Source organism: Suncus etruscus, chromosome 11 (assembly GCF_024139225.1).
Source record: "Suncus etruscus isolate mSunEtr1 chromosome 11, mSunEtr1.pri.cur, whole genome shotgun sequence".
Taxonomy (NCBI): domain Eukaryota; kingdom Metazoa; phylum Chordata; class Mammalia; order Eulipotyphla; family Soricidae; genus Suncus; species Suncus etruscus.
Genome location: NC_064858.1, coordinates 100450956 through 100465776, shown reverse-complemented (window position 1 = coordinate 100465776; position 14821 = coordinate 100450956). Strand labels below are relative to the sequence as shown.

Below are 14821 nucleotides of genomic sequence, written 5' to 3'. Positions count from 1 at the left end.
CCATCACAATGTCCCAAATCTCCCTCCTCCCCACCCCACTCCACCCCCGCCTGTACTCAAGACAGGCTTTCTATTTCCCTCATACATTCTCATTGTTAGGATAGTTCTCAATGTAGTTTTTTCCCTAACTAAACTCATCACTCTTTGTGGTGAGCTTCATGAGGTGAGAACCTTTCAATCTTTACTCTGTCCATCAAAGTCTTAGAAGTTATGTGTGTTTTGTTTTGTTTGTCTTTTTAATTAAATAATTTTTGGATTTTAGGCAACATTCAATTGTATTGAGGAAGGATTACTCCCAAATTGATGTTCATGGGCTGATCCTTGGTGATACTCTGGAAATCACGTAGTGTCAGGGATTGGAACCATGACTCCCATATGCAAAGCCAGAGCTTCTACTCTTTGAACCATCTCCTCAAACCTTTGCCTGTTTTCTTTGCTGAGGATGGCCAAGCAGGAAAAATAATGAGAATTAGCTTGTCTAAATACTTGGTATACCTTAACACCTTATAAAAATAAATCTCTTTATCAGATATGGCTTAATAAATAAAGTAATATATAATATATAATAATAAAATAATAAAGTAAATAAAGTTTTTCTTTTTGTCACCCCCTTTCAGGTTGCTTTTCTATACATAATGACCATTTGTTGGCAATTCACCAAAAGAAGCATGGGAAGCCAGCATTCATTTATCACCATACACAAGACATTGAGAAGAGTCTGGATATAGCACCACAAAAGATATATAAACAGAGCTACCATTCCTCTTCTCAAGCTCAATTGAGCAAGCATCACCAAATCGTTAATTCAGCATTTCCTAGACCTGGATATGATCCATCTCTTAATCTTTTGGCTGAGGCTGGTCAAGATCTTGAAGTGGAAAAGCTGCCTATCCCCGCAGCTAATGCGATTGTGGTGGTAAGTACTGCAATTAATTGATACTGATGCTAGTGTTTCCTCTGTGGTTGATGCCTTGACAAAAACTTGTGGTGAATGTAATCATTAGATCTCAATAATCATTGACACAGAACTTATCAGTATACTTTTTATTTTGTATTATCTGATTGATTCCTCATAATGGAAGCCAGTGAAATAAGAAACCTTACCTGAATCCTCTGTGCAAAGAATAGTGCATGATCAGAGTAAATATTTGATAAATATTTGAATAAAAATTAGCATTAGGAAAACTTTAAAATTATATCAAATTATATTCTAATATATATTATTGGAAACATTTCCTAGCTCCATTAATAATCTTTTCTACTTAGGTAGGTCTTAGCTTCTGCTTCTATATTTAAATCGTATTTACTGGATGTCTTCTAGTCATTTGACTCATATTGTGAAATATAAAGAAATCACTGAAAGGACGGGGTATAGCTGTGAGAAGTCATTTACAAGATAATTGATGGATAACGTTTCTAATACAATAAAAATCATTACCTTATATTCATCAAAATAATGCCGTGATTCCATTGTTTATTTCTTGACATGTATAGATATACATAAAACATATAAGTTATATAACTTAGATCATAACTTACTTTGTGGAAGTATTATTATTTAAATACATGGTGCGTTGGTAACTCAGACATTGCCTTTCAAGTTTGAAATAAAGTAGAAGTCACATTAAAATTCAAATGAGTACCTAAATGGTTGTCATTTTATAACTATCCCAAATTTAGTCATGTCTTGACCTTTAAGACCAATATAGTTCAATGAAACCATTTGGCATTCTCTCACTTCACCTTATAAAAGCACCGTTTTTTAGCTTTTTTTTTAATGTTTTTCTGGTACATTGGACACAATGCTTATTATAGAGAATTAGAACCCCATTCATTTGTGTTTTCAGCTAGCATACATTAAATATTTATCACGTACTCACCATATGGGATATCTAGAATAGTCAGACTGGGGTCTATTCTATTGGCCTTCTGAAATATTTGAACAGATTTTCTTCATTTTCATGAATAATAGATATTCAAAATGTGAAGAGTAAGCATATGTACTCCACTTATTCAATGAAATTAATGATGGTGGTGACATTCCTACATCTGAATCTGCTCATATTAATGGCAGAGCTTATGGGAAACATTCCCTTTAGTATTCATTTTTTCCTATAGTCATCAACGCTTATAGACATTGTAAATTGCAGTTCAAAAGATTGGTTCTTTCTGTCATGTCATGTACTTTTAAAATTAATTCTATAAAGAACAAAAGTATGGATAATACATTTTATTCAGGTTATTTTACTTTATTCATAATTCAGAGCTTTATGAAGAAGCTATGTTTTATCTTTTGAGTGATAACTACATGAAGGTAACAGGCAATTTTCTTTTAGCCTTGCTTTATTGCTCTGAATCAAGTCTTGGTGCTTAGGAAGTATGAAACAACAATTGATCATGTTAGTGTTCTCAAACGTTAACTATGCATAAAAACATTATTTATGCACATTGTGATTTGGTGTGCAAAGAGGCAGGAAGTTCTGATGAAGAAATCAGTGATAGCCATCATGCCAAAATCAAGTAGAAAATCAACAATGAGTTAAGTATCAATGAAGTTATAAGTTTATTATATCAGGATATTCAGAGGATAGTTCATGTAGTAAGCATTTGTCTAGCCTGAATTTTATTCCCAGCACCTCATGACCCCCTGAGAACCTCTAAATATATATCCCTGCTGGACCCATGGGCCCAAGCACTGCCCTTTTTAGCAAACTCTAAGCACAAACCAGATTTACACCATCTAGTCAGTCATGATGGAGAATGATTCTGATCACCTCCAGACACACACAAAGGGGTGGCCTTTATAAGGAAAAGGAGATATTTAGGAATAGAATGGAGGTGATAAAAAGAGAGATATTGTAGGGCGTCTAGTAACTGAGATACTTGTATACTAGGTATTCACTTACAATAAGACATATACACATTATATATAAGTAGTGAAATTATATGCAATATGCATATGTGTATATATAGTCTGATGATATCTACAAATAACTTTATGTACCAAATATAATTTATATCTACACATTTGAATTGTGTTTATAGATGCTATTTGCTTGGGAAATATTTTAGTTATATCAAATAATTGTCTTGTGGTTAAATTTATATCAAATGAGAAATATTAATGAGTATTAGTTTCATAATTAGGGAAGTTATTGGGATTTTTATTCCAGCCATAGGAAAAAAACACACCCAAACTTTAGTATGTATGAGTGTATATATACATACATATATATGTTGAAAAAAGTGATCTTTACTATCTAATTTCAAAGACTTAGTGAGTAGCTCAGAGGTAAAAATTATTTTGTTTTCTATTTTCTTCCTTTTTTATTTCTGATTATGTCAAGACTTTGACCTTTAGAAAGAGGAATTTCATAAAACAGAAAAGATGTTTTGTCCTTCTTGCTTTCCTAATTTCTAATTGCTGCCACTAAGCAGTTGACAAGAATATTAGCCCACAAGGATTTTTTAATTTTTCTTCTTTCATATTCAGAAGAATCTGTGGTTTGTTTATTCCAAGGAAATTGTAAAACAATTAGAACACTTAGCACAAAGAAAGCTAATATGTCCCAGAAATTCATTTATAGATTTTATGAAAAATATTATGTACAAATGTAATGTAGGAAAATATTAATATCCTAAAGATCAGTCCTCTTGCAGAAGACAAAAAGCATATCAAAAACCAAATATCTTTAACCAACGGTGTTCCAGGACATTCACTAAAACAAAAGTTTATAAGATCAAGAAAAAAGGAACCAGGGTCATGAATGCACTGTAAAAGCAACTACAGGCCTTTTCAGTTCTGTGATTTCAGCATGCATTGTTAGGTTAAGAATTTTCCAGTCTGGCTGAGGAAGTTTAGTATGTTTGGAAATGTAAATGGAGAGATAATGGGATTTATATAATCCACAAAAAAAGGAGAAAATGAGAGAGGTAAGAAAAAATAGGATGGGAACAAAAGGACACATGGACAGGGACTAGAGCAAAAGTACATTGGGTGTGGTGTTTACTTTGAATGCAGCTTGCCTGGTTCAATCCTCAGCACCCCATATGGTCCCCCAGGTAACACCAGGAGTAATTCCAGAACTCAGAGCCTGAGTAGCCTTTGAGCAGCATCTGGTGTGCTCCCTCCTTCTCCAAAAAGGAAGCAGACAGAAAAGGAAGGAGAGAGGGAGAGAATAAAAATGGAATGAAAGTGAAGAAGAGACAGAGAAAGGAAAGAAGGAAGAATAACTGGAAGGAATTAGAATGGAGAAGAATTCATGGAAATACTTCTCTGAACAACATATGACGACTATGAAATTTCTAGGAGGCTGAGATGTTCTGCAAAACATCTAGAATCCTAAAACTAACAGTTAAGTTGGCCTCTAACCTAGATAAGCACACATAAATATTTTGTTCTTTGATACTTTCTTTGCAAAATGTTTTTTATCAAATAGTTAATTTAAAAACCAACTAAAGGGGCCAGAGCGATAGCACAGTGGGTAGGATGTTTGCTTTGCATTTCACCAACCCGGGTTTGATACCCCGCATTCCATATGGTCCCCCAAGACTGCCAAGAGTAATTTTTTGGGGGGCATTTTTGGGCCACACCCAGTGATGCTCAGCTCAGGAGTTACTCCTGCCTATGTGCTCAAAAATTGCTCCCAGCTTGGAGACCATCTGGGATGCAGGAGGATTGAACCATGGTTCTTACTAGGTTAGCACATGCAAGGAAATGCCCTACTGCTTGCACTACTGCTCCAGCCCTATGTCAAGAGTAATTTCTGAAAGTAGAGCCAGGAAACCTGTTAGCACCACCAGGTTTTTATTAGTTAATTACAGTAAATAAAAGAAATTAAACTAAATAGAATAAAATACAACTAAAGGGGGGCTTGAGTGACAACACAGCAGGAATTTGCCTTGCATGCAGCCAACTGAGTTTGATCCTCAGCTTCCCACATGGTTTCCCGACCCTGTGAGGAGTAATTTCTGAACACAGAGTAATCCTTAAGCATTGCAGGGTATGGCTGCCCAAAAAATAAAAGTATAATAATAATAAACAAACATAATACAATTGAAGTCCAGCATTTTGAATTGCACTGGGTATCAGACTAGTTAGATCCTTCATTCTGGTTTATGCTTTCCCGAACTTAGTTGTTTCATTGACCTGTTCTTTTATATTTTGTTTGATAAGTAAAGAGATAATTCCTAAGCATAAATTGCAGAGCTTTGAATATCGTCTTTTATTTCTGTGATACACCAATGATTATTTTTAGTATTAAGTATATTCTGTGATTTGACCAAATAATTGTCAAACACTTTTTTTGGGGGGGGGTTAGACCCCACCTGGCGGTGTTCAGGGGTTACTCCTGGCTGTCTGCTCAGAGATAGCTCCTGGCAGGCACGGGGGACCATATGGGACACTGGGATTTGAACCAACCACCTTAGGTCCTGGATTGGCTGCTTGCAAGGCAAACGCCGCTGTGCTATTTCTCCAGTCAAACACTTTTTCAAAGTATGATTGGCTTAATCATAATCTCATATTTATATATTGTATATTTCAATGTACGCATTTAATCCACACACTTCTGGAACTTTGCCATGTCAAGGAATATTAGTAATATTTTATTAAAGTGACAAGAATCTATCCAAACTACATGGGTGAGAAAAATGTCAGGGACAAAACTCCTGTACCATATTATGGTATGATTTTATCTAGATTGCAGAAAATTATTAGAATCAACTTTGTAACTCTGATTCCTTTAAGACAACCTCATCCTCAGATTGTTTCTCTTCTCTTCATAGTAACATGCTAGTTTCTTTTATTCTTGCAGATTCAGATTCAGTGGGAAAGGATGATATCACAAGTACCAATAATGTTCCGAACACCCATACCTATGACTAGTTGAAATTAAGTGCTCATTTCATTTCTGAACAACTTGAAGTCAGGAAATAAAATTAAGCTAGCTTAATCAATCTGAACTCACATGTTCTATTCTTAGAGCATCCCTAAAAGTTTCTGCTTCTACATTTGGGTCCCAAAAATCTCTTTTCAATAGATACTTTAGGAGATTTCTGGATGTTGAAGAGTATTGAGTTTAAATGGGCTCACCTCTACCTGTGGATCTGACCTCATCAACCACTTTGTTCCTTTCTAAAGAGCATTTGAACCATTTATCTTCATCTTTTCCTTCCTATGACTCTGTTTTAGTGCTCAGAAACTTGGACTTACTGTTGTCCTGCACAGAAAACCCTCCTACACAACTTGTGCATACAACATAATAGACTCAGTAATCATTTTCCTTTTGTTTTGTTTTGTTTTTGGGTCACACCCGGCAGTGTTCAGGGGTTACTCCTGGCTCTAAGCTCAGAAATCGCTCCTGGCAGGCACGGGGGACCATATGGCATGCCGGGATTCGAACCACCATCCTTCTGTATGCAAGGCAAACACCTTACCTCCATGCTATCTCTCTGGCCCCCTCAATAATCATTTTCAAGTTAATAAATAAATATCAACAATGAGATGCAATTGTTTCTTGATACAGATTTTGGATGACTTTGCTGCATTATTTTGACCTTAGTTTCCTCTGTGATTTTTCTGCATCTTTCTTCACTTTGTCACTTAAATTTTCAACAACTTGAGTGATTTTCAGGAATACATTTCAAAAGTGAAAATATAAAAACAAAGTTTACAAAACACTTGAAATATAATGCACCATGAAGGGAAATAAGCAGACATGCTTTTTAAGAGTTATTTGCAAGTCTAGATTGTTGTGCTTCTGATTGATTATATATTGGATTTACCACAACCCCCTCCTTTAGCAATTGATTCCTCTGGCTCTAGAACACAAAATATTTTCCTGGATAGATTTTAACTTAATTAGAAAGGGATGTGCCTAGAGAATGCACAATAGAAAAAGTGCCTGGGTCAAGTACACGAGAAAGGGCTGTGTTCCCAAATCCTTTCTTCTGTTTTCCCATTCTCTCTCATTTTTAAATTACTTTATTTAAACACCATAGTTACAAGACTTTTTGAAATGCCATTGGTTTATTTTTTACAATTACAAAGTTTTTCATGATTGAGTTTCACTCATCCATTGTACAACACCCTTGACCAGTTCAAAAATTCTGCAAACAATGCCCCCAGTTTCCTACTTGCCTGTTCTCTCCTCTCCTTTATCTCTCCCTCCTTTTTCTTTCTCTTTCTCTCTTTCCCTTCCTCCCTTCTCTCTCTTTCTTCTCTCTCTCTCTCTCTGACACTTTCTTTCTTTACTTCCTTTTAGACACTGTGACTTGCAATATTGTTATTGAGGTTTATCTTCTGGATCATTTTACCCCTTTTCAGCACATAATTCTTCTCCAGAGTAATAATTTCCTACTATTATTGTCATAGTGGTCCCCCTCTCTGCCCTAAGTGTACACCCCTCCTCTTTGTTGTCATCTCTCTCAACCTTTCCAATGTTCACTTGCCAGAAACTCTCAGAACCTTATTCTTTGGAGATTTTATGGAGTCTTCATTATGTTAGACTGTTTGGTTAAATTATTGATCATGAGTGGTTAATTCAACTTTCAATTTCTCTCTTCTCCAAGAGCTGAAAGTTTTAAGGATTAATTATGTGAATGATTTCCATAGCAACCTTGCTCCCATCCCATCCTTAAGAGCATTGCTAAAGTCATCTCATCAGCATGAGCGCAGATGTGATTAAGATTTCTATGATAACAAAAGAATTCACTTTACCTTTATGATTTTGGTTTTATATCAGGAACTGGAACACAACAAAACTGTAGAATAGAGCATGTCCTTTGAGAATTTACAATGGAAACATTCTCAGAGATGAAGAGCAAAATAAATTTTCTAAGTATAGATCATAAATCACATCATGGTATCATTTGTCCCTGTCTTTTCATAAAAGAAACTCATCTGAAATCTTGTCCTCTAGCTATTTTTCTCTAGTTTTTGAGTATAGCAGCATAAACTATGAGCCAGAGTGATATAATGCGCAGGGTTCTTGCCTTGCATGCAGCCAACCCAGAGTTTAATTCCAACACCCCATATTTCCCTGAGTCCATCAGGAGTGTCCCTGGCTTCGAGTCAGGAATAACCCTGAACACCACTGAGTATGAACCCCCAAAATAAAACACACAAAACAAACAAAAGCAAAAAAATAAAGTATAACCAAATTATACATTGTAAAATAATTCCAAAAAATATATTTAATAGCATGCAAAATGTCCAAATAAATCAAATATATTTACATAACATATACATAATTTTATATGAATGTACATCATAGCAATTATATAGAAATAAAATGAATAAATTAAATGTTTAAGTGAATAATCATAAATGTATAATCCAAAGTACAAAAGTATAATCCACTTTATTTTTTTCCTTGCTTGTCTGCTCTATTTGGACCAGGTAGGTCTGAAAATACAAAAATATAAGGGGAAGACATAACTTAGATGTTTTACCTACATTTTAATATAATTTTTATTTTGAGGGAAAAAATAATTTCGCTTTGAGGGAGAGACCAGATGTCCACATCTTAGTAAGAAGATGGTAAAAAGTGTGTACGTTTGTGAGACTTTTTTTCTTGCCCTCTGAATTGACAGTGATGTATTACTTACTCTAAGAGAGAGCAGAGAACTTAGGAAAAGAATATGCATCAAGATAGTCAGGGTGAAGTATCTTATTTATAGATAACCTTGGTGGTATTTATTAATGCTATCCTATTAATTATTCTGAGCATCTAGGATTTTTCTGTGTGCTTGTGTTAAAAACTCAATTATCTCAGTCAGTATTTTATTTCTATCTGTGAGATTCGTCATTGTGATTAGAATGTGTCTTGCGGTGCTTTTCTTTGAATTTCTTGTGACTTACACTCTTTGGGCATATCGGATTTGGTTGCATGCACTCGTTAGTTCTGCAAGTTTCTCTACAATGATGTCCTTGACTAGGCCAGAGTGATAGCACAGTGGTATAATATTTGCCTTACAAACTACCAACCTGAGACAAGCCCGGGTTTGTTCCCTGGCATCCCATATGGTCCCCTGTGCCTGCCAAGAGCAATTTCTGAGCACAGCACAGAGACAGGAGTAACCTCTGAGCATTCCTGGGTTGCCCCCCAAAACAAAACAAAACAAAACAAACAGAAAAAAAACGATGCTTTTGACTATTGATATTTCATGGGGATTTTCTTCCTGAGTCTCTAAGTCTCCAATGATTCTTATGTTGCTTCTGTTTGAGTTTACCAAAAATTGCTATTCTTGTCTGTTCATATTCTTTGAGGACTTTTCCCATTGCTTGATGTTTTGCTTTAAGACTTTTTTCCAGGCTCTTATGTTATATGGAGCTGTTTTGCATCTCATCTTCTAGCTCACTGATTCTGTCCTCAGCTGCTGCTACTTTGTTGTAGAGGCATTCCAGTGAGGTTATCATATCACCTATCAAGTTTTTCAGTCCTGTTATTTCAGTTTGTAGTTTTATCATTTCTACAGTCATACCCTCTTGATTTTTTTTTGGGGGGGGTTGGTTTTTGGGTCAAACCCAGCAGTACTCAGGGGTTACTCCTGGCTCAACGCTCAGAAATATCTCCTGGCAGGCTCGGGGGACTATATGGGATGCCGGAATTCAAACCAATGACCTTCTGCATGCAAGGCAAACTTGCTACCTCCATGCTATCTCTCCGGCCCCACATTGTACAGATTAATGCAATCCCTTTGAGAATCCTCATGCCATTTTCTAAAGAAGTGGATCAGATGAATCTTCAAATTCATATGGAGTAATAAGTGCTCATGAATCATATTTCTTTTTCTTGACTGTGATAAATAAGTAAATAAACAAATAAAATTTAAAAAACTGGAATACAAATCTGTGGTCTACCCTAGAACATATAAAGAACTTCACTAAATTCCTTACTTAATTTGTAAACTAATCTTGTTCTTGGCTGGATTCTTTTTCTTCATTCATTTTCCTTCTAATTCAATTTCCTCATGTCCTGACTTTTTATTCCATTTTATTTTGAATTATATGTGCTTTTCTAAGCTGCCATAAATCTTTTCCGTAATATATTTTGTCTAAACAAACAGACACTGTAACAAAATAGCAATCAGAATGGAAGATTTGAGACTAGGTGTCACCCAGCATGAAATCCCCTTATGGGGAATATTTGTTTACCCATTGTGTTTTGTTTTTTTTTAAATAAGAAAAGTCTAGTCACATGAAAGAGTTCCAATGTGTAGAATGATATGTTTGGATCCTGCTCAGCAGGATTTGACCTCAGTCCAATTTTGATGTCAAGAACAAGACTTCATTCCCACTATGCAATTTAGGACACTGAACAATGTGATTTTAGATGTCCCAGGTTTACCTTTCTGTTTTGCCACTCCCTTTGAGATCTTGGAGAAAGTAGTAACTATTCCTGAGTTTTTGTTTCTTTATTTTAAGGGTAATCTCTGACTTTTTGGGTTTTTCAGGATTAGGCATTAGTAAATGTGCTTTATAACATAATGCAATATTATAAAGTTCACTGTCAGTTGTGGTGATTATGGTGTTGGTAGTTATAATCAGATGGACTGATCTATAGTGTTACTGGTTAAAACAAAAGTACAATGCTGTTCTGGGTTTCTTGCCTTTTTGGAGAGTTCTAGGAAGTACGTCTCACACTAAAGTTTAAGTACATGAAATTATGCAACCTGCAGGCAATATGTGATGACTTTGGCCAAAACTCTACTTCGATTCCATGTACAATTATCTAGTTGTTACCATAATCCTCCTTCTTTCCATTTCTGCTTTTGTTGAGCCAAAGGAATTTCCATATCATGGAACTTGGAAATCAATCCTCTTAGGTAGTTGTTCAGTTTTTGAATTTGGATCTCACAGTTTAAGGTTAAACCTAGTCCCGGGGGTGGGGTTCTTTTTTATTTCTAGGGACCATATTCTTGTGAAATGCCCACCTGCTTCATTTATTTTCTGAGAGCCCAGTGAGCTACCTTTTCCTGTTAGCCACAATCTGCCAATATTTGCTATCTCTTCACTTCATCACCTACTCTCAGATGAATTTCCTTTTCACCTAAAAGTATCTTCAATAAAATAATGCATTTATTGATTTTGTTACAAAGACTTTTATAGTTTTACATTGTATTATTGATCTAAATGCAGAACATATTAATAATTTGCTAGTTAGTATAATTATTGTTAGATGGTTATGTAAAATAATAATTTATTTCATTCCACAGCACTCATAAAACATATCTAGGTAATTGAAGCTTACCTTTGTAGCTATGAAGAATATAACTGTTCCAAATTCATAGATATTTTTGTTTGGGGGGGCTATAACTGGCTATGCTTAGGGCTGACACCTTGACTGTCTTGAAATTACTTGAGGGACTGTATTTGCTGACAGGGATGCTGCCATCTACATACAAAGATCTCATACCCTCCAGCCCTTCATAGGTTTGTGGGGTGTTTGTGTATGTGTTGTTGCCCATGCCCAACTGTGCTCAGGATTTGCTCCTAGTACTGTAGTCAGGGATCATTTGTTTTGGGCTCTGGGGACCATAAAAAATGCTACAGATCTAAACTGGGTCAAACATTTGAAAAGCAAGTGCCTTACTTGCTGTTCTATTTCTCCAGACTTCTCATGGACATTTCTTTATAGTGGCCATAGTCAGCAATTGAGGGAGAAAGGTTCACCAGGGACATACTTTATGAGCATAAAGTAATCACTCTGGAAGTCAATGTTGTTACCTCTCTAAAGCTCTGTAGCTTTCTCTATGGATATTTTTATACCCCTTTTGGAAATGAAACAAAGTATGATTTGATATCATAAATACTCAAGCAGATTTGTCACAGTCCTGAATTACAGAACACATTAATAATAACACATATGTCTAAGATAATAAAGATAAATATCAATATCTATTATTATAGATATTATATATCTTATCTATTATTATCATAATTATAATAAATAATACTATCTAACCCTAATATTATTTTTCAACACTGCCAACAGAGTTCATTTGTACAACATGCTTTATTGATATTGGCATGACAATGTTTATTGTTATCCCAGAGGAGACAAGAGTCTTCAGATACATCATTTTGTGCATGAAGCGACAAAGTGACCTAAGTCTGAAACATTATGAAATATGTTCTAAACATAGTGGAGGGTTTAAAGACATCTGAATAGAGCACAAAGAACTGAGTGTGGAAGCCCTCAGAAAGGAAGTGTGATCTAGAGAAAGTTTTGTTGGAAGAATAAATCTAAAGACAAACAGCAATTTTTTTCTAATATTTCCCGATGCTGAATTTTGCTGCTGTTAAATTTTTTATGAAGTATCAATCAGCCAGAAGTAGGACATATATAATCAGTAAAATAAAGTCAAACTAAGGTCCCAGGTTGTAAAGAGAAAAAAAAAGAGAAACGTGTCAAAGCAAAACAGCTATTTCAGTTGATTCAGTTTAGTCAACTTTTTAGCTATTCAACTATTAAGTTTCACAAACCCTCACATTATCTATTTTATTCCTAAAATCATGAATCCTAAAATCATTTAAGTTTGTGAATTGTGTTTTGGATATCAAAGTATACCAAACACCTCCATCCCAAAAGTTGCTTAGATTTTTATTCTCTACAAAATATATATATTCATTACTGTGTCATGTCTTTTAACAATCAAATCTGTGGATTCATGTTGCTTTGCATAATCATCTCAGTTAACACAATATCACTGTGAAACTCTTGGCCAAAATGCCAAGATGCAGCTTAGCAAAGTTTTATGGTTACATGAGCACACAGTTCTGAAGCTTCTATAATTAAGCTCTTTTTATTAAATACCATTGAACAGGATGGCTTAATGCACGGGTCTCAAACTCAATTTGCCTGGGGGCCGCAGGAGGCAAAGTCGGGGTGATCCTTGAGTGCAAAGTCAGTAGTAAACCTTGAACATTGGGGGCTATGACCCAAACAACTAAAACAAAACAAAAAAAAAAGATTCCTCTAGGGCAGGGCCACAAAATTTTGCATGGAGGGTCGCGAGTTTGAGACCCCTGGCTTAAAGACAATGAATTTTTCTAGAAATTTTTCACTCTTCTGACAATCTGATGGCAGAAGGATTTAATACAAATGCAACATTTTCCACAGTATTTGAAGCATTTGTTCCTCAAATGTCTTTGACGGACTTGTATATGAAGATCATAAATAAAGATGCCTTTTGCTGTTGTTTCCATTGAATTTCTGACTTATGTGCATTTGTGAAAAACAATATTAGGATGCTGGTGAATTTAGAGAATAGAAGATAATAATATGTTTAAGTCAAATAGAAAAGCACATTTTCTACTGTTCTTTACCCCTCTATTTCAAAATTTTATGTGATATTATTACTCCTATTTTAATGTCACTTGAGTTTCAGAATTTTTTACATTTAAAATATCTCACTTTATTATTAAAATGTTCTTTTCATTGTGAGTGTCCTGCATCCCCCTCTTACCTGTGGGTTTTCATAAAAAGTCAGTTTCAAACTGGACATGTTGGGTAACAGTCCCTTTAAGCTTCCAGAAAGAGAAGAATAATTTGTACAAGGGAAGATGAGAGTCTCTTAATAGACAGTAGGTTCCAATGGAGTCTGAGAACTCAAATTCATGGCCTAGCTCTCGTGATAAAATTCCTTTACTGAGGATCCCAATGTTTTCTCACTCTGGCTGGAGAGATAGCACAGAGGTAGGGCATTTGCCTTGCAAGCGGCCTACCCAAAATGGGCCTGGGTTCTATGTTTGGCATCCCATATGGTCCCCTGAGCCTGGCAGGAGTGATTTCTGGGTGGAGAGCCAGGAGTAACCCCTGAGCATCTCCGGGTGTGACTTCCAAACCAAAAATAAATAAATAAATCAACTTTAATTGTGGCTTAGTAAACAATGGATAAAAAACAAAACAAAACAAAACAAAAAAAAAAAAAAAACACACTTTTTCACTGGACCAGAGTTAGATGCTCAATTCTTTTTTGGACAGAGGGGGGCACACCCAGTGACTCTGAGGGGTTACTCCTGTCTATGCGCTCAGAAATCTCTCTTGGCTTGGGGGACCATATGGGACTCCAGGGGATCGAACTCAAGTTAACATTTTCTTATAATCCAGCGGTAAGAAGTTCAAAATCAGACTTACTGGACTACCTTCTTCTAGACTCAGGAGCGATCAGTTCCTTGCCCACCCCCTTTGTTTTTTAGTCACTTGAATTCCTTGGCTCGTGGAGGCTGCTTGCTAGTGATTGCTTTCTTTGCTTTCTTTTAACCACATCTACCCATTTTTGTATCCATTCTCTCTCTCTCTCTCTCTCTCTCTCTCTCTCCTCTCTCTCTTCTCTCTCTCTCTTCTCTCTCTCTCTGTCTCTCTCTCTCTGTCTCTCTCTCTGTCTCTCTCTGTCTCTCTCTCTCTCTCTCTCTCTCTCTCTCTCTCTCTCTCTCTCTCTCTCTCTCTCTCATCTTCCTGCCTTACTTTGAATCCAACAGGAAAATGTAAATTAACCTCCTATCTCCAGAATTATATGCATTCACAGGTCCCAGATATTAAGATATGGGTATCTTTAGGTGCCTGTTGTTGGACCTCCCAAATATGGTGTTGTTGTTGGTTTCTCATTGGAAACAATACCTCCCTTTGGGCAGCTTAGGACTTCTCAAGCAATTAAGAACAGCATTCAGTGTCCCTTGTGTGAAAATATCCTCAAGGTAAGTCTGAAAGTGTCAAGTTCAGTTTGTGAATCTTCCTGTCAGTGTTAGCAAATTGGAAGATCGTTATGCAGTCCCCATTACATTCTGAATAATCTTCAATGCATGTTCCTCTTG

The 14821-nt window shown here is 35.8% G+C and overlaps 1 protein-coding gene across 1 annotated transcript in view; it reads left to right on the top strand.

The window, feature by feature from the left end:
* Positions 1 to 14821, top strand: part of PTPRR (protein tyrosine phosphatase receptor type R) — a 357511-nt gene that overhangs the window by 29926 nt on the left and 312764 nt on the right. Inside the window, exon 2 of the mRNA XM_049782793.1 lies at positions 618 to 916. Within this exon, the coding sequence (XP_049638750.1) occupies positions 618 to 916 (299 nt within the window). The remainder of the gene's footprint in view (positions 1 to 617; positions 917 to 14821) is intronic.